This window comes from Sander lucioperca, chromosome 5 (assembly GCF_008315115.2).
Source record: "Sander lucioperca isolate FBNREF2018 chromosome 5, SLUC_FBN_1.2, whole genome shotgun sequence".
Taxonomy (NCBI): Eukaryota; Metazoa; Chordata; class Actinopteri; order Perciformes; family Percidae; genus Sander; species Sander lucioperca.
In genome coordinates, this window is record NC_050177.1 from 32,416,374 (window position 1) to 32,436,628 (window position 20,255).

General features: G+C 40.3%; 2 protein-coding genes across 2 annotated transcripts in view; both read right to left on the reverse strand.

Moving 5' to 3' along the window:
- Window positions 1-20,255, reverse strand: part of LOC116038066 (NACHT, LRR and PYD domains-containing protein 3-like) — a 1,733,742-nt gene that overhangs the window by 1,231,276 nt on the left and 482,211 nt on the right. The window lies entirely within an intron of this gene.
- Window positions 3,393-18,581, reverse strand: LOC116066830 (NLR family CARD domain-containing protein 3-like). Its single transcript, XM_036001616.1, has 10 exons — window positions 18,476-18,581; window positions 14,424-14,620; window positions 14,004-14,150; window positions 13,599-13,718; window positions 13,229-13,281; window positions 10,913-12,689; window positions 8,017-8,190; window positions 4,444-4,617; window positions 3,933-4,106; window positions 3,393-3,594 (listed from the first exon to the last, which is right to left on the reverse strand). Exons 3-10 carry the CDS (start codon window positions 14,129-14,131, stop codon window positions 3,408-3,410), a joined length of 2,787 nt encoding a protein of 928 aa, XP_035857509.1. The 5' UTR covers window positions 14,132-14,150; window positions 14,424-14,620; window positions 18,476-18,581; the 3' UTR covers window positions 3,393-3,407.

The following is a 20,255-nucleotide window of genomic DNA, read 5'->3' on the forward strand; positions in this document are numbered from 1 at the left end:
ACATAACTATATATAAATATATTTTATTTATTTTGTAATGTCTTTGGGAGAGAGACCGGGGTAGTTGTGGAGTTGACCTTTCATTCAAAGTTTTAATCTCCCGCTGTCCATCCGTTTTAACCTGTTTAATATCCTGCCGTCTTTTAAACAGCATTTTTGTATAACTGAACCCAGCTTTTTTAAGGAGATTTTCAGTGTTTTATGTACACCAGTGGTCCTCTTGTGCCCGTGTCCCTCTAACCATAACCTAATTCTAACCCTAATCCTAAAACCAAGACTTAACCCTCAAACAGACCTTTAACCTTGGGGGGTCCAGCATTCTGGCCCCACAAGTATACTGTATTCCCTGGTTTTTGGACCCCACGAATAGGGTAAAACAAGCACACACACACACACACACACACACTCACTCACTCACTCACTCACTCACTCACTCACTCACTCACTCACTCACTCTCACACACACACACACACACACACACACACACACACACACACACACACACACACACACACACACACACACACAGACATTTTTGGACCCCACTAATATAGCTGTGGTGCCAGTAAAGCCAGTAAAGTTAAGTGTATTTACACATTTCAAAACTCCACGCAGACTGGGTTCACTATGCCCTATTGCTTGACTGACAGGCTGAGGTTGTCAGTCCCCCCCCTTCCTCTGTTACAGGCAGGCACCACTGTGTTCACTATGCCCTATTGCCTGACTGACAGGCTGAGGTTGTTAGTCCCCCCCCCCTCCTCTGTTACAGGCAGGCACCACTGTGTTCACTATGCCCTATTGCCTGATTGACTGACTGAATAACCTGATTTCTCTGTGTGCCATGTAGCCTAAACATCATATCCTGAATATGATCAAAAACAGGATAATCCTCATAACTGGAATATTCATGTCCATGTAAACACATATGATACCAACAACATGCTAGATCCGTGGGTTCAGAGATAGCAGCGTCCATAGCAACCAGCAGTTTATCTACAGCAGTGGAGGGCCGTGTATTTTACACCTGGGCCTTCAGTACTGTTGCATCAAAAGACAGTAAATAACATAAGCATTCACCCTTTCAACTTCTTTGCAAGATAAAACACCAGCAGGGGGCAAGAAAGTGCATGCATTGTGGAACCCATCATTGGCTTGTGTTTCCCTGGGGAACATTTAAACTGGTGCACCTTTGTGTGAACAGGTGGTGATCAAATTCATATTGTGTTGTAATGTATGGTTTTCAGTTAATATATTAATACCATATTGTGGGTGAAAGTTGAGTCTATCTGTGTCCGTTTGATTTTGCTGGGAGAAGTTAATACTCAGACTTAGTTAAATCAAATTGCTATTTATGATGTGGTTACCATGACTACAATGAAATTATACATTTTAATTTGAAAATGTCCTTAATTTAATGAATATTTCTTTTTGTGTTTCTGCTTTTATCAACCTAACTTACTAATACTGCTAGCTACAATCTACTACTACTACTAACTAACTAACTAACTACAATCTTCTACTACTACTACTACTACTACTACTGCTACTACTACTACTAACTAACTAACTAACTACAATCTTCTACTACTACTACTACTACTAACTAACTACAATCTTTTACTACTACTACTACTACTACTACTACTACTAACTAACTACAATCTTCTACTGCTACTACTACTAGGTACAATTTTCTATTACTACTACTAGTACTACTAATAACTCGCTACAATCTTCTTCTGCTACTACTAACTAACTACAATCTTCTACTGCTATTAATAATTCCTCTGCTGCTTGTACCTACAAATTAAAATCCATCTACAACAAACTAAACTGGAATTAAATACAAGAGAAGTCAGAAGAAATCGGAGTTGTCCCGTGCGTCCTTCAGTCCTTGAAGAGGCCTTTTTCAAGTTTGGGCAAAAAGCTGAAGTGTGAACCATACATAACCTGATTAATACTATCCTACAGCAATTAAATCACCTTTAAATAACCTCACCATGACACTAGGACATTACCGTGTGGAATAACGTGATTTAACACAAGACTCAACACCTAGAGACACCTAATACACTACTGCAGAGACATGAACACACGCTGACTGAAGCATCACTTTCACACAGTATGACAGGATGCTGCATCACATGAAGTCAAAATGAATAGAATTACCAAAGAAACCAAAACAAACCCACAACAACCGGTCATATTTACTCATACGGTGACGACAAAGCAATCAAAAACACAAATTACACAATCAGCGATCAACAGGCCTCCCCACAAATTCCAGCCAAGCAGCGGGGGCTTAACACACACGTCACTACGCACACACAAAGGCCCAGCAGCCACTGACACTGCTCAAATCTTTAACACCTAAAGCAAGCAGTAATAGCTAATAAAATCATTTCACTAAAATGCTGAAAAATCCATTAAACTTACCAAAAGCTGCTCATCATATGAAAAAAAAAACTACATCCACCTTTCTTTTATTAACTTTACATCTAAAAATGTAAACAAACTTGCAGTGTATACAATATATTAAATGAAATTGATAAATATATATGTATTTTAGAAATGAAATATAAGCCTTTAATTATGAAAATATAACAATCTCTTGGCTAGCAGAGAAGGCCTTGCTGGCCCTGCCGGCCCACCTCTGATCGACAGATCGAGTCATAACAATGAATATTCTGATTAATAGTGGATGGCTTGAGAGTGAAATAACGTATAAATAATGAGGGAAATATAACTTAACATAGCAGAGAGCAGAACAGACTATGTGTGCATTTACACATTGTTATTAAATGAGTGTCTCAAGAAAAAACTTTACGACTGCCGACACCACTGCCAAGCTATCATTTAAAGAGACCCAACAATTCCCCCAAGAGCAAGCATTTGGTGCAACAGTGGACCTTTCTCTGTAGAGAAACATCAACATTACATTACTCTCACACACACATATATTGTGTTTGCACCGCAGCGACTAGGAAAGAGTCGGTACTCTCCCAGCACAAGAGGAACTTTGTACAATAATTAGTCCAGACGTCAGTGTACGTCTCTGATCGATCACATGAGCCATGCAGCACCCGTAACTGACATTTTAAACAGCTAGCTAACTAGTCTGCTAAAAGAGTAGATTAATGCATCCATACACTCTTCTCACAGTGTAGAAAGCATATTGCTTTGTGCTAAGCTAGGCTAAACCTGTCCTGGACCTTTCTCTGTTGAGTTGAAACTGATTTGATCACGGGAAAGATGAAAAAAGGATGTTTCTTAAAGCCACGGACAGTTCTTTTAACATACAGAGATGTGTCCAAACTACATCAATTATTAACAAAAGGGAGTTATTATTTTAGTTCCTGGAGATGTTCTCCTTTAAAACTTCCTACACAAACCTACTTTTTGTTCATCAGTGTGTGTACCTGAGAGTGTCCAGTCTCCAGAGAGGATCCTTCAGTCCTGCTGACAGTAGCTTCACTCCTGAGTCTCCTGGATGATTGTAGCTCAGGTCCAGCTCTCTCAGATGGGAGGGGTTGGAGCTCAGAGCTGAGACCAGAGAAGAACAGCCTTCCTCTGAGATCAGACAGCCTGACAGACTGCAAACACACAGAACAACACACAGGAACCCTCTGTCAACACGTGGAGCCATGTTTGTTTAATGTTTGTTGTCCAGGTACATTTTGGTCCAGATTTAGAATACACATTTAAAATCATCTGTTCTATTTAATTATTTAACAACAAAAGTTAACAATGAAAACTCCTCATGGAAAGTAACTCTGAGTCTAGAAATTAATAAATATATAATTAATAACTACTGCCGGAGATTACCGTATCAGCAGAAACAAAGCTACATGTCAGCTGTTTTATCAACTAAAATCAGTCAGAGATTAAATGGATATCAATTTAATGCGTTATTATTATTATGACTCCTGACCTGAGAGTCTCCAGTGTGCAGTGTGGACTCTTCAGTCCAACAGAGATCAGCTTCCCACCTGAATCTTGCAGGTTGTTGTTCCTCAGGTCTAGCTCTCTCAGACTAGAGGACTGGGAGCTGAGAACTGAGGACAGAGCTTCACAGCTTCTCTCTGACAGATTACAGCCACTCAGTCTGGATAGATGACAGGAAACAAGACAGATAATATTTGTGTTTAAATGTTGAGTCTGGACTTTTGGTATATTTAATATATCAAACCCGTTTTCGGTTTAAATCCTTTCTGTTTTCTTCTAAACAAGTCGTAGATAACTAATCAAGACTGAATCATGAATCAAAGTCACATGATATTAAAATATAAATGATTTCTGGATCTCAGCCACAGTTCATATTTCATTCTTTATAAAGTAATTCTAAATCAGAATTAAATACTTTGGAAGCATTCACATTTTTTGAATGTTTCCAAAGTATTTTTTAATACTGTGTTTCCAAAGATTATTGTACTTGATCTGACCTGAGAGTCTCCAGTGTGCAGTGTGGACTCTTCAGTCCATCAGAGATCAGCTTCCCTCCGGAATCCTGCAGGTTGTTGTTGCTCAGGTCCAACTCTCTCAGACTAGAGGACTGGGAGCTGAGAACTGAGGACAGAGCTTCACAGCTTTTCTCTGACAGGTTACAGCCACTCAGTCTGGAGAGACAACAGGAAGGAAACAAGTTATTATATTTAACTCCTGATGAAAGATATCAGAGTATTTACTGATGAATAAATCACACTTACAGAGCTTTTCTGGAGGGGCGGTAATGAAGAAGACATAACGATTGTGTTTAAATGTTAAGTCTGGACTTTTGGTGATAGAGAATATAAAATCAATTTTCTAAACAAGTTGGAAACATGATAACTTATTGTGACTAAATGAGGAGTAAAAAGACACCCAGTATTTATATTCACTTAAGATTTAAAAAAGAATTAGTTTCTCAATCTCAGCTATAGTTCATACTTTGTGCATTACTACATGTTATAAATAAGAACACTATGCTTTGGAAACATTCAAAGATTTCCGAACAGTTACATTTTAAATCCTAACATGAGACAGGCGGTTTAAATTGAATAAAGCTTAAAGTTTAGAGAAAAATCATGTAAGAAGACAAATAACGATTGTGTTTATATGTTGAGTCTGGACTTTTGGTGATACAGTATATGAAATCCCTTCTCAGCATGTTTAAATATCTGCTGCTCTATTCTAAACAAGTTGGAAACTTGATAATTAATCGTGACTGAATTAAGCAATATTACACAAGAGGGTTTGATTTAACGTCATTATTGGCACCACAGTGATGCATCTAGGACCGAGGCGGTAGCGCCGAGGTTCGTAAGCATGACTGAAGTGATAATCACACCCTCTCTTGTAATTAAGCGAATATACAACAACGGTTACCAACTAAATAAAAGTCATAATCAAACTTCATATTGTGGGGCAATCCGCTCTCAAAATAAAGAAAAGCGACAGAGACGATTTGTAGTCCCTCCCTGTTAAACGTTAGTCAGCCAGTAATCTTAAGCTAACGTTAGCTTTGTAACGGTAGAGATCATGGAATTTTCCAAATATAACTACCGCACATATAAACACCAAACTGCTTGGCTACCTTAATCTGGTTATAACTATATCTACTTAAATAAATATATTTTTCATGGATAGATTTAGCTACTATAAGTCCGTGAACAGCTGATTTGATCCAAACAGCTGATGTGATCCAATCAGATTGTCTGGCCGGATCTACTTGTTGTATAATCAGGACTAAACAAAAGTCCATTATTAAAGTATTATTATTAAAGTATTAATTATTTCTGGATCTCAGCCACAGTTCATATGTCATGTTTCATTTTTTAAACTAATTTATTGCTTGAGCGCCGTCCTCACTTGGTTCAATGGAATTTTGTTGTATTCTTTTTCGGTGCAGATAGACTTCACTCGGGATGACAGCTGACAACAGCCCTGGGACTTATAGTTACCGTTAGCCCCCAGTCAGCTAGCAGCCAGCCACTACCATTACAGCAATCTGTACCTGGCCAGCACTTAACTCCAGTGTCGGGGTGCTAACAACGCTAACAGCAGTTTAATGAAGCATCGGGAAACAGACCATATCAGACCCAGGCGCCCGAGTCAGAACGACGTCCATCCATAACGTTAGCTACGTCTCCGTTAGCGCTACCAGTGTTTGTGCCAAAAATCTCCTCCCTGCCGAATTTCTCCCCCCTTTGCATTTAGCTGTCTGTACAGTTAGCTAAATTAACCAAACAAAAGGTGGGTTAAGAACCAAACCGACTATTTAAGGTTACAGCAAAGTGAAGGGGGCGATAACTCCGGGCAGCTGGGAGATCTTCTGCTGCTGCACAACAACGGCCGTCTAACGCCCTCGCCGTCCTGGAGATTCCCCCGGCAATCCCCACCCACATGTTACAACTAACCTCGTCCGCTCTGGTGTTGAAAACATCCAAAAGGTGACATTGACATGTGAAATATATTGTGCTAGTGTGGTTTTAGCTGCTGGCTAATGTTAGCTTGCTGGCTCTCTAGCTAACTGGTCAGCTCACAATACAAATCGAATCAAGAAAAACGTAATGATGTTGGGGAAACTGCACCTATTTTATTAGAATGACATGAATAAACATTACTAAACGTAACGTGAATAACCTTTAATGGGTAAACTCGTCCGTGAACAGATACAGTCTAATCAGGGATGGTGTTTAACAATAAAAACTACAACTCCCATAATTCCACGCAACTTCCCAATGTCATCGAAAGTTTACCATCCATTGTTTTGACTGAGAGACCCCTAGCGGCAGAAAGTTACATATTGTACGTTTAATGATGAATAAATCACACTAACAGAGCTTTGTTGGAGGGACGGTAATGAAGAAGACAGATAACATTTGTGTTTAAATGTTAAGTCTGGACTTTTGGTGAGAATATAAAATCCCTTTAAACATTTAAATTCTTGCTATGTTATTCTAAACACGTTGGAAACATGACAACTAATTGTGACTGAATGAGGAGTAAAAAGACATCAGATATCCACATTTACATAAGATTTAAAAAAAACAATTAAGGTTCTCAGTCTCAGCCATAGTTCATACTTCGTGCTTTACGACATATAAAAAAGAACAAAATGATTTGAAAATATTCAAAGAAGACAAATAACGATTGTGTTTATATGTTGAGTCTGGACTTTTGGTGATACAGTATATGAAATCCCTTCTCAACACGTTTAAATATCTACTCTAAACAAGTCAAGTTGGAAACATGATCATTAATCGTAACTGAATTAAGCAATATTAGACGAGAGTTTGATTTAATGTCATTATCGGCACAACAGTGATGCGGCTAGGACCGAGGCGCTGGCACCGAGGTTCGTAAGCATGACTGAAGTTTCTTCATGGGCAAGTCAACCATCAGGCTGCTTAAGGAATTGGGAGTCTGAGGCCAAACCCTACGCCAAACCATCGAAGCCCTCTCATGTGCAGCAGAAGAAGCAAGTCGATGGCTATGGGTGAAAAGGGGTGACTCCACCTGGACCCCTAATAACACCTGTGGCACGTAAGGGTTGAAAGCAGAGGGGGGGCACACCTGGGACGCCAGTTGCTGCCGATGAGCCGTCTGGAGGTGTCATGGGCCTATCATTGAAACACCAGTGAAGGAGGGTGACCACCTGATGACCCCAATGAAGCTAAAAACCCCCATTCTCATTCCACTCAACCAGAACTGTCACCACCACAGCGAGGAAACGACTCCGATGGATGCATCGTCACCACTCATACCTCAGGTTCTAAACAGGGGATTGATTCACCTAGTCCTAAAAACATAACTGATTGTTCATCCAACGTGACAAAAAAGCATGCGGGTAGGCCAAGGCAAAAATCGTTAAAAACATTAGCCAACATATTTATAAAGAATCACATTTGAATAGTAATTTCAGCATTAAAATAGAATTGATTTTTTTACTATTCAAATTATATTTGACTTTCGGAATTTGTTCCAACAGCCCTAGTGAGTTATACACTGTATGTGAGCGCAATACATGAACTGACCTCAGAGTCTCCAGTCTACAGTTTGGACTCTGCAGTCCAGCCCACAGACACTCCTCTGCTGAATCCTTCAGGTCGTTGCAACTGACGTCCAGCTCTCTCAGATGGGAGGGGTTGGACTTCAGAGCTGAGGCCACGACTTCACAGTCAGTCTCAGAGAGTGCACAGTTAATAATCCTGTGATGACAGATAATAAACATTTAAAGAATAATCAAATCTGAAACTTTTATCCTTATAAAACAGACTATCACATTTGATCAAAAAGCACATTCACAAGGGTCTGATGTTAGATTCAGATATGTTGAGGTGAGAGGACAGGGGAGCCCTTTCAAAAATGGCCATGCCATACAGACAGAGATCCATTCTGGACAAAATTAAGACTGCAGACTTGCATTCATAGTTTAACTACAACTCACTTCTTCTCTGAGCTTGAGGAAGATAAAATCCCACCACTGAGGTGAACCTGCTGAGCTCTCCTTCACTGGCAGAATGAACCTGGAGGTCGTCCCAGCAGCTGACTGTGTGATCAGCTGATGTCTCAGTAAATCAGGAGATAAATACACACATTCAATAAAAAAACACGGCGCTAATGTGTGCTGCTATTTTCTCTGCCCATCTTGCCTTTAGTGTTACTGAAAAGTAAAAGAAACGGGTTGTCTGACAGTTTGAATTTTAGGATGACCAGAAATGGGACAATCTTTAAAAAGCTTGTCCCATATCAAAAGATGCTCATTGTTAGAAACTAAACAATGTAAAGTTGCAGCTTTTATTTAACGAGGATGGAGATGTTTTTTTGGCCTCCACCCACATCCTCTCTCACATCAAACAATGATTATAGATATTAGGGCTGGGTATCGCCTCTAATTTCCTGATAGATTTGATTCCAATTTACAATTTCAATGTTTATTTAGGATATTTCAGTTGTAAAACTAATTTATCTTGGCTATGAAAGAGATGATACAGTTGTACAAGGTTCCCTCTAACCTGCTGCATAGAGACAGAGAGCATCGCGTCATACTCTGAAAGCCACGCCCACCGGAGGGGAACTCTCTGCTTCTATCTGTAAGTTAAGCTAACACACATAACGTTGGACATATCGTTAGGTTGGTGTGATGATGCTGAGAGATCCTAAAGTCTTCCCATTCTCTCCGCTGATTCATCACACCTGTATCCATTTTTTTCTTCATAAAAGCTCAGTTTTTAAGGTCGGCAGCTTATAAAAACTTAACTTCTGGTTTATTTAGCCTTTTGGTAGTGAATATCACCACAGAGCAGCTTTTAGACATGTTTCTGTTGTTTTTCTAGCAGATGGAACAAAGAGGAGGAAACCTTCACACAATACAAGTCAACAGAGCAGAGAGATGTTTTCCCCCCCGATGGGACTTGCCTCTGTCTCTATTATTAAAGTCTCAATGTTTACATCAAGAATTTACCCCAAAGCAGTTACATTAAAGGGTAACTACTGTTTTTATTCAACCTTGGTCCGGTATTGAGCGAGATCGCAATGACGGGCTGGCGCTAATCAAGCTACAATGTAACCTAATGGGGCAATTTTGAACCTTACTTTTTGTCCAATGAAAGTGATTCCACGTTGTCAAAATCATTTAAATATTGAGCCTTTGCATTGAAAATCTTTTAGATGACAGGAGCCTATGATTTCTGTATCCTACTCCGTAACAACAGACTACCTGAACACCTTTTTCTCGCCTTGTGTTTCACTCTCCACACCGCTGTCTTCAGACAAGAAGTCAAGTCCTGAGATCTATAATGTTGTCAGACACTTTTAGCAACAATCTGAGCCTGTCAGTAGCAAAAAAGAGTCACGTTTATTGGACAAAAAGCAAGGCTTCACAGTTGCCCCATTAGGTTACGTTGTAGCTCGGTTCACACCGGCTCGTCATTGTGATCTCCCTCAATACTGGACCAGATTCAAAGATCTTTGGTCACATCAGTCTGTTAGACACAAATGCATGGGCAAATGGGGGCAAGGTTGAAAAAAACGTAGTTACCCTTTAATGTAGTTTTTATTCAATTCAATTTTATTTATAGTATCAAATCATAACAAGAGTTATCTCAGGACACTTAGACAAAGATAGAGTAGGTCTAGACCACACTCATATAATATACAAGGACCCAACAATTCCAGTAATTCCCCCAAGAGCAAGCACGTAGCGCGACAGTGGCGAGGAAAACCTACTTTTAGGAAGAAACCTCGATGATGCTTTTTTTTAATGTAACTTTGGAGCGTTATCTAAACTTTCCGACAGCTAGCATGACATAGTTGATACCAATGGATTCCTGAGGTCTTCTAGTTTCATATATTATACAGACAGAAACACACTCTGGATTGTATCTATCCATATTGGATCATTCAAATGAAAATCAATTTAAATCAGAAAAATCTATTATTTAAACCAGCCCTGATAGATATTGTATAAAATGTGAATGAACTTCCTTAAAATGAAATAGTTCAGAATCTGCTCATAAAAATAAGATAAAAATAACTAACTGAAAGTTATTATGAAAAAGCTTAAACTTCATGTGATGTTGGTTCAGCAGATCACAGATAATAAATGTCTGTTTGTATATAAAATAGACACATTATAGAAACACACTGCTGACTCTGTATACACTGTAAAAAGGCTGTCTGTTGTGATTAAATGATGACAGAAGATACTTTAGCTACAAACACAAAGACCATCATCGTCTCATTCTCACAGCGTTTGAGACAACAAAGACATCTGCAGAGTAACATGTAGAATTATTTACAATAAGCAGGTTTATCTTTTATAGTGTGTAAGTTTTATATTGTTCATGTGTGTAAAGTCTGTATGTTTACTCTAATACTGATGGTCTCAGCTTCACACTGATTTAAAATGATAATCACATCTGGACTTACCGAGCCTTTCTGCAGTTCCTCACAGCTGGAATCAGTCTCCGTCGTCCCTCCTCTGATGTGTTGTACTTCTCCAGGTCCAACTCATCCAGAACCTCCTCTGACATCTGCAGCATGTAGGCCAGAGCTGAGCAGTGGATCACAGAGAGTTCCTTCTCTGATCTGTTCTCTGACTTCAGGAACTCTTGGATCTCCTGATGGACTGAGTGGTCGTTCATCTCCGTCAGACAGTGGAAGATGTTGATGCTTCTGTCAGGAGAGATCTCATCACTGTTCATCTCCTTCAGGTTGTCGATGGCTCTCTGGATGATTTCTGGACTGTTGTCTGTCTGACCCAGCAGGCCTCCTAAGAGTCTCTGGTTGGACTCCAGAGAGAGGCCATGAAGGAAGCGGACAAACAGGTCCAGGTGGCCATTTTCACTTTCAAGGGATTTCTGCATGGCTCTCTCCAGGAAGACATCCAGGGATGAACTAACATAGTATTTCCCCAGGAAGTCCTCCAGTACCTGTGTGTTCCTGTTGGTGTAACAGTGGAACAGGTAGACTGCAGCCAGAAACTCCTGAACGCTCAGATGAACGAAGCAGTAGACTGTTTTCTGGAAGATCACACTCTCTCTTTTGAAGATCTCTGAACAAACTCCTGAGTACAGCGAGGCCTCTGTGACATCCAGACCACAGCGCTCCAGGTCTTCTTGGTAGAACATGATGTTTCCTTTCTCCAGCTCTTCAAACGCCAGCCTCCCCAGCTTCAGAAGAACTTCCCCGTCAGCCTCCGTCAGCTCCTGTGGACTCGTCTCATGTCCCTCAGCATACTTGAGCTTCTTCCTCTTTGTCTGAACCAGCAGGAAGTGTGAGTACATGTCAGTCAGGGTCTTGGGCAGCTCTCCTCTCTGGTCTGTAGTCAACATGTGGTCCAGAACTGTAGCAGTGATCCAGCAGAAGACTGGGATCAGACACATGATGTGGAGGCTCCTGGAGGTCTTGATGTGGGAGATGATTCTGCTGGACAGATGTTCATCACTGACTCTCTTCCTGAAGTACTCCTCCTTCTGGGCATCAGCGAAGCCTTGTACTTCTGTTACCCTGTCAACACACTCAGGAGGGATCTGATTGGCTGCTGCAGGTCGGGAAGTTATCCAGACGAGAGCCGAGGGAAGCAGCTTCCCCTGGATGAGGTTTGTCAACAGCACGTTGACCGATGACTTCTGTGTGACATCAGAAACAGCCTCATTGTTGTTGAAATCCAGTGAAAGTCTGCTTTCATCCAGGCCGTCAAAGATGAAGAGAAGTTTAGAGCCAGCGAGCTGCTCTGCTGGGACCTCCTGTAATGTTGGATGGAAAACACGGAGCAGCTCCAGAAGACTGTACTGCTCATCTTTGATCAAGTTCAGCTCCCTGAAGGAAAGAGGAATCACCAGACTGATATCTTGGTTCTCCAAACCCTCGGCCCAGTCCAGACAGAACTTCTGCACTGAGAAGGTTTTTCCAACGCCAGCGACGCCGCTCGTCAGAACGACTCTGATGTGTTTCTGTTGGCCAGGTAAGACTTTAAAGATGTCACAGCACTTGATTGGAGAGTCATGGAGGGTCTTCTTCTTGGAAGCTGTCTCGAGCTGCCTCACCTCATGTTGGGTATTAACCTCTTCACTCTGTCCCTCTATGAGGTAGAGGACAGTGTAGATCCTGTTGAGGAGGGTTCTACTTCCTGTTTCAGCTCCTTCAGTCACACGTTCAAATGTCCCCTTCAGCCTGATCTTATGTTTCTGACGACCAACATTCACTAAAAAAAGGACAAAGGTGAGAGACAGAACAAGAAAGAGAAAAGTTGACAATCAGATGATTATTTTTATTACCAATATGAAAACAATCCAGTTAAATTTCAGATGGACGTAAACTGTAACAATATTTATGTTAAATGTCTTCGCTAGTGCAGCATAATATATAAGGAAAATATGTGTTAGGCTATAACTTTGTTGAATATTGATATATATACGATACATAATCACACAAACATGACGTGTTGTCAGTTCTGCTGCTTTCAGGATTCTGCTAAAATACAACGACAACGCTTGTTGAGTTAAAAACAAATGAAAGGAAATGATTTCCAACTTTCTTTTATTAAACAAATTGAAATGAACATAAAAGACAGTGTGTCTTTCTTGATGTGTATAGTGCATTAGTTAACGCTAATCAATGATAAAAAACGATATGTTGTGCAGCCCTAGTCTGTGCTGTCTGACTCAACACATGTCTCAGTATTACAACAACCAGCGGTGTGTTCAGACATGAAGACATCAGCAGACAGATGGACAGACTTACTTTGTTCAGAGCTGCTCTGATTGGCTGTCTGCAGTCCAGCTCTGGTTCTGGATCTGGACGGCTGCTCCTCCTCACAAACATCACTCCTCTTCCTCTCTCTGTGAAAACATTTCTTCATCACTAAAATGATAGAGGCAGTTTTTTTATTTAGAGAAAATAAATACCACATTTGACGCACATTTTCAGATTTTAAATAGTTACAAAAACTCTTTACAGTAACTTCAACATTCGGCTTTAAAAGCCAGAAAAGATCCATCTGAGTTAGAAACAGTATCTGAACTAATAGTTCTGCATCATGAATATTAATCTTTTAGCAGAACATTTAGTCTTCATGTTCATCAGGTCAGCTGACAGTAAAACAGTCTCTTACTTTGTGTCTGAGGGTCCAGGTTCATTACTGAAGACTGGAGGATGATCTTTGGACCAGTCACTCTTCATAGACAGACAGCCAGATACTACAGACTCTGCTCTCTGTCTGTTGTCCTGAACTCTGCAAACACCAACAGGTTTTTATTCATATTGCTTCAATCTTTGATAAATGCTCTTTTTTTAGCCCTTTATGAAGCTCTAAACACACAAACTGCTGCTACTGTCAATAATTAGGAGGATTTAAAGTGTGTATTAGTCCTCTTAGATTAGATTAGAGAGTTTTTCTGGGTGACTGACAGCTGTCACAGATACAAAGAGGAAGATGGAACAAATGTGTGAATGTGTAACAACAATAACGTGGCATTGGCAACTGAGTCATAAAATGAGTTAGTATCAGTGGTCTTACTTTGTGTCTGAGGGTCCAGGTTCATTACTGAAGTCTGGAGGAAGATCTTTGGACCGGTCACTCTTCATAGACAGACAGCCAGATACTACAGACTCTGCTCCGTCCTCCTCTTCCTCCAAACCACTCATCTTCTGATCTGAAGTCAGTCTGAGAGGTCAAACAGGAACACTGACTGTGAGCTCACAACATTTAAAAGAAATCAAGTTTGTTCAGGAGTCAAAAACAGGAAGCAACGATCAGGAAGTAACACACACACAGAGTATACAGTAGGATATAAAACCAGCCAGCACTCAGTCAGTTGTCATGGAGGGAATCATGAAATTGAGAATTTAAAAAGCTATAAGACAGATTCCATCAGGCCCTACATGAAGTCAGTGCTGAAAGCTAACAGTAACATAATAAATGTTGATTACCACTCACCCTGCCTCAGCCTTCAGTGTCCTCCTCCTGCTCTGTTCTCTCCACTCAAAATGGAGTCTCAACTGACTGAACTCTTTCACTTCCAGGGTTTCCTCCCTTTTCTCATGAGCCTGGCGCTGCGTTACATTAGTGGTTCAACATCTCTTTCACTTCCCCTCAGCACATACCCACAGCCATCTTAAGGGGTGTTCCAATATCTGAAAAAGATAGATAGATAGATAGATAGATAGATAGATAGATAGATAGATAGATAGATAGATAGATAGATAGATAGATAGATAGATAGATAGATAGAGAGATAGTATTAGGAGTTAACCCTAATATGGACAATAAAAGAAAAGATACGAGATAAGAAATCCACATGAATGTACTGAGGGATGTATAAACATGAGAGGCCTGCAGTGACAGGACAGGGACTGACCCTGGATCAGTCTGCATGGTACGGGGCTCTATGGGGGTGTGTGTGTGTGTGTGTGTGTGTGTGTGTGTGTGTGTGTGTGTGTGTGTGTGTGTGTGTGTGTGTGTGTGTGTGTGTGTGTGTGTGTGTGTGTGTCAGTGCGTGTGTGCAATGTCAGAATGTGAATTGAGTAGTGATTCCTATATTCCTATGTCATTTTGTTGTGATTTGTGAATTGAATTTAAATTCATGTCAAAAACAGGATCTAGAATTACAATTTAATTTGAATTAAAGGAAGCATAATTGCAATTCAATAAAAATTCAAAGAAATTCATACACATAATTTCAGTGAAGTGTTTAACAATGAAGCTTTACAATATATGTCAGATATGATTACATTACATATTCTATGAATGATATCAGTCTGAACTACTTGAACAGATTACATTAACAGGAAATGTTTCCCCAGCAGTTAATGTTAAAAGCTCTAGTCACAGAACTAATAGTTAACTTTGATTTACTGTAATTGTAATCTTGTGGAACATGATGGAACATGACTCCATTTCCCAGAATGCTTTACTTTAACCAAATATTTAAAATGGTTGCCAAACAATTTGAGGTGGACATTTGTTTGAAAGCTTCTTTTCTACACAGTTTGATGGTGAACACTGGACTCTTTAAGTTTCAGAAGTCCCTTACAACTTCAGATTACAAACATTATAGATCTGACACCTGTAATAACAGCCACATGGAAAATAATAGCAGGCCTAAAATCTCATCTGTACTAGTTCATTTTGAAGAACCAACTCCAACACAAACACCAGGGGCCTCATGTATGAAAGACTGCTCAGCTTTCATACCAGAAGATGGCGTACGGCCAAAACTTGAAAAGTACCTACGCACAGAAATATTCCCATGTATAAAACCAGGCGTACGCCAGGTCCTGCACCTTTCCTTTATACATCACAATCAACGTGAAACTGAGGGCACGTGAACGAGCCACCGACCCCGCCTTGCCTCCTCCCGTAAATGAATATGGAAATTACTATAATGCACCCCCGACGTCATTCTTCGTCCAATCACAACAGGTTATCCCGCTGCAGACGGAGAAAAGACTTTGTGGAGGTGGAGGTGAGAAGAACATGTTCTGTTTGGAGGTTTGTCATCTTGGATAAGCAATAAAAGAAAATGCCCAGAGTGGCAAATGGTGACCGGGCGGTGAACGCACCGAACCATGGCACAAATAAAGAAAAAGTCTATATTGAAGTGGAGATCAAGAGAATAGTGGCAGCACCACACCAGTTACAGAACAACTCAGTCAGTCCAAATTACACACAACAGCAGTTTGAAGCCACTGATGTAATGCCATTTATTTTCTAAGTGTTAGTACGCTCAGAGAAACTGAGTCCAGCGCGAGGGAGAACAGACTCAGAGGAGGAGAGGTTAGTGAGGCCAGCGTCTCCACGGCAGCTGATCTGCTGCACCACGCATGGATGAAATAATGAAATAGTAAATAGGACTACAGTAACAGAAATATGGGCAGAATTAAGACAGTCAAGACGGCCCAGTGTTTGGTGGACCAGGTACACCTTGTCCACTTAATAGTCTACAAATTATTCACGGGATCAGTTACACATCACATGAGTTAGCCCCCCGACACAGCGTGTGTTCCTGGGGAGATGGATCCGTGCGTCCCCCCTCCTGTGCACCATGGATGTCTGAGCCTCAGCAACTAAAGACTCACAGACACTATTGCATTTTCAGTGCCAATCTTTCTGTTGCCAGTAAGATATTTCATCTCTGGGAAATACAGAGGATGACTGAAAGTATTTTCTAAGTGGATTTATCATTTATTTCCCGTCCTCATGTTTAACAGAGGTTAAGTAGCCTGAGAATTAAACAGTGGATAGTGTGAAAGATGTGAAACATTTTCCACATAATATGATCAAACTTTTATGGAGTATCAGCAGATATAATTATGTTTTTTCATAGACAACGTCACAGACGTATGCCAGTAACTGTAGTGGAAACTTTATTTTGTAATCTTTGGTGATTTTCGGCACTTTTCAGTTAGAATTCGCCACGTTACAGAGCCAGAAAAGACTTTGCGGACGGCCCGCACATTCTCACGTCAGTTCTCACATACATCACAAAGTGTCGGTGAAAACCAGCGTAGCAACGTTCATACATGAGGCCCCTGGAAACCACAGAGCTATATGCAAGCACTGCAGTGCTCCAGTCTGTGGCTCCATCAAGGCTACTTCACATTTCAAAAGGCATCTACAAGGAAGTTAACAGACAGACAGTCTTTTATTCTGAAAAACATCTCTTGATGGTATTATGCTACTGATATTTGATATCATCACTGTTGCGGTCAGTCAAGAACGTGTAATACACATTTTTCACTTAAAAAACAAAAACATAATGCATTACCTTACTTATTATTCTCTATGGATAGTAACTCATTACTCTACTCATTACATTACTGTAGCGCAACACAGCAATTACTTCACACACACACACACACACACACACACACACACACACACACACACACAGTCACACACACACACACACACACACCTCAGCAGCAGAGGTGGGGGGGAGAGATACCAGTTTCTCTTCTGGAGACTTGTATAAATTATGACTAATATTCTATATACATTAGATTTAGTATTTAGTTCATGCTGTTTTGGTGTATTAGTTTTCTGATTTCAACGCTATAAAGACCGTTGCCGTGGTTGCGTCCCTCCCTTACCCCTCCTATAGTCCCTATGGACACTGGGCCAGTGAGAATGCTAATGTGAAACCAGTTTTGGGGGAGAGTAGTTAGTAGATCTGTTTAGAAGTGGACTGTTCCTAGAACTACATTCCTGGAACTACTTGGTCAGAAAGAGGCTGTTAGAAAGACTCCAGGACTAATGTCATCTTTCTGTCCTCTAATGGAGACAAGACTCCAGGACTAATGTCATCTTTCTGTCCTCTAATGGAGACAAGACTCCAGGACTAATGTCATCTTTCTGTCCTCTGATGGAGACAAGACTCCAGGACTAATGTCATCTTTCTGTCCTCTAATGGAGACAAGTCTGACTTTACGCTGGTGGAGACGACGGTGTGTTTTCTGACAGCAGGAGAAAGGCTCGGACCCCCCCATCTTCAAACTCAGCCTTCATTTAGATCTCAGCTACACAGCTGTAAAGTTTTCTGACTGCAGCCTCACGGTTGTGACAGACAGACGTATAAACACCTGGCAAAGTATTTAAAACCTCCTCTGTAGTAGTTCATGTTACAACATGGAGATTTATCTTCAACACAAGAGTCGTCCAAACTTTCTCAGGAAATAAGAAGAGAAGTAGAAACATTATATTTAACATTACAGAGCCACACACACGTAAAGCGCCACTGGAAATGTCCGCTGTGTTTCTGATCAGAAATAAAGGATCTATAAGACAGTAACACTACCAGATACCTACACAACATGGCGGCCGATCTTTGTGAAGACGCCAGTTGTAATCATCACAAGTCCAGTTGAGTTGGTTTCTCTGCAGCTTTCTGCTCTTAAACTAAACTAACCACAGCTGGAGTTCACCAGTCAAACATTACACACATTATATATATATATATTAAAACATTACAGACATGAGAGTTAAATTACCTTCAGCTGGACCTTCACACGGAGAGAAAACGCTGCGACACAAACTCTGGAAAGTGGAAGTAAACTTTAAACAGGAAACAAGAGGAACCGCCCAGAGAGGCTCAGCATTACCTAATCTAGTAACACACAGACTGATTTAATGGAGTGTAATGGAGTTGTTTTTAAATCTAAAGTATTTCAAGTCAAGTGGGTTTAATAGTCATTTCATCCATATATATATATATATATATATATACTGTATATAGTGAAGCAGAACAACGTTTCACCATGGATCAAGTGGTGTTACACATTTAAAATATATAACAACGACCAGAGTTCAAAATTAGCACCGTTTACCAGCCAAATGCTGGTGAAAAATGCCAGTGGCTGGTAGATTTGCTTCACTCACCAGTTAAAAAACATGATGGTAATCTATTGAGTGGCTGGTAATATTTGAACATTCACTAGCCATTTGGCTGGTGGACGAAAAAGTTAATTTTGAAGCCTGACAACAACATTATATAAAAAACAACATATGATACAGGCTACATTTAGTGCACACACATTACAGACTACACATGAAGTACAATTACTACTTAAAGTAGAGCCTTTAAGACAGACCAGGGACAGGACAGACAGCAGACAACAGAAGACGGGGCGTAAGTAAACCTGTAACAGAGCACTGATTGGTAGAAGTCAGGGTCACAGTGTGGTCATAAGGTAGAAAATAACAACTTTAGCAGCAGGAAATAAAGTGCAGGAGTGTATTTCAGTTCAGTGTGAAAAATGTTGTGATGATATCAGAGGATGGTGTGTTGAGAGTACACACAGACTCCAGGGTGGTTAAAGATGTCTGTCCTCAATTCATTTAAAAACCATCAGACCGTTTACTCCACCATTCATTCAGACGGCTCACTGCACTAGTTGGAACAATATACAATACTTCATATAATAGAATACTAAATCACAGTAACAGTAACGTTATCTCCAAATAACTATATTTCCATCAGCTGTTCTTCAGTGGAGAGTTTATATTCACTGAACCAACGGACCTTTAGACCACATGAACCACACACACATACACTACATGGGGTATCGGCCATTTTATTATAGTATATTTATATTAAGTATTACCAAATAAATACATGAAATGTAATAAAATGTAATGTATAAAGTGTGGTGAGTGTGTGAGATAAGAACATAGAAATGAAACTAATAAAACCTGTAAACATGTTTTAATGTGTGAATATGATTGGTGGAGCTCTGCTTGTAGTTCCTGATGATGTCACCAGAGGGCGCCATGACGTCATCACCAGCTCAGAGATGCTGTGTCTGAATGGAGTTCAGTGGTCAATTTGTTCTTGTGTCAAAGTAAATAGTTAATCTTTCACCGTGTGGTCCTGTGGATGTTTTAATGTGGATTAAGACGAGGAGATGTAGAAGAGCGTCGAGCTACGGCTTCATTCTGGGGAAACCTTCAACATTTAGTAACTTAAATTTGTGCATACTAATATATCTGAATGCAGGAATTTAGACGTCAGAATGATTGCTGAGAGTGTGGTCTCCACCTGCTCTATTGGTAGAGAGTCCTGATTAGGATTGGACTCTACTAATAACATGGTAGTGAATCTGAACTCAAAGTTGCATCATAAAGAAGAGCCACTAGTTCCTGTTGGAGGAGTACCAGCTCATAGTGACCAGTTCCATATTAGTTGATTAGTGAGAGAATAAAAGAGCTGAGTCATGTTGTCTCCACATCAGTCCTGTCAGTGAATACAACGACCGACACTAACTGCTGCTG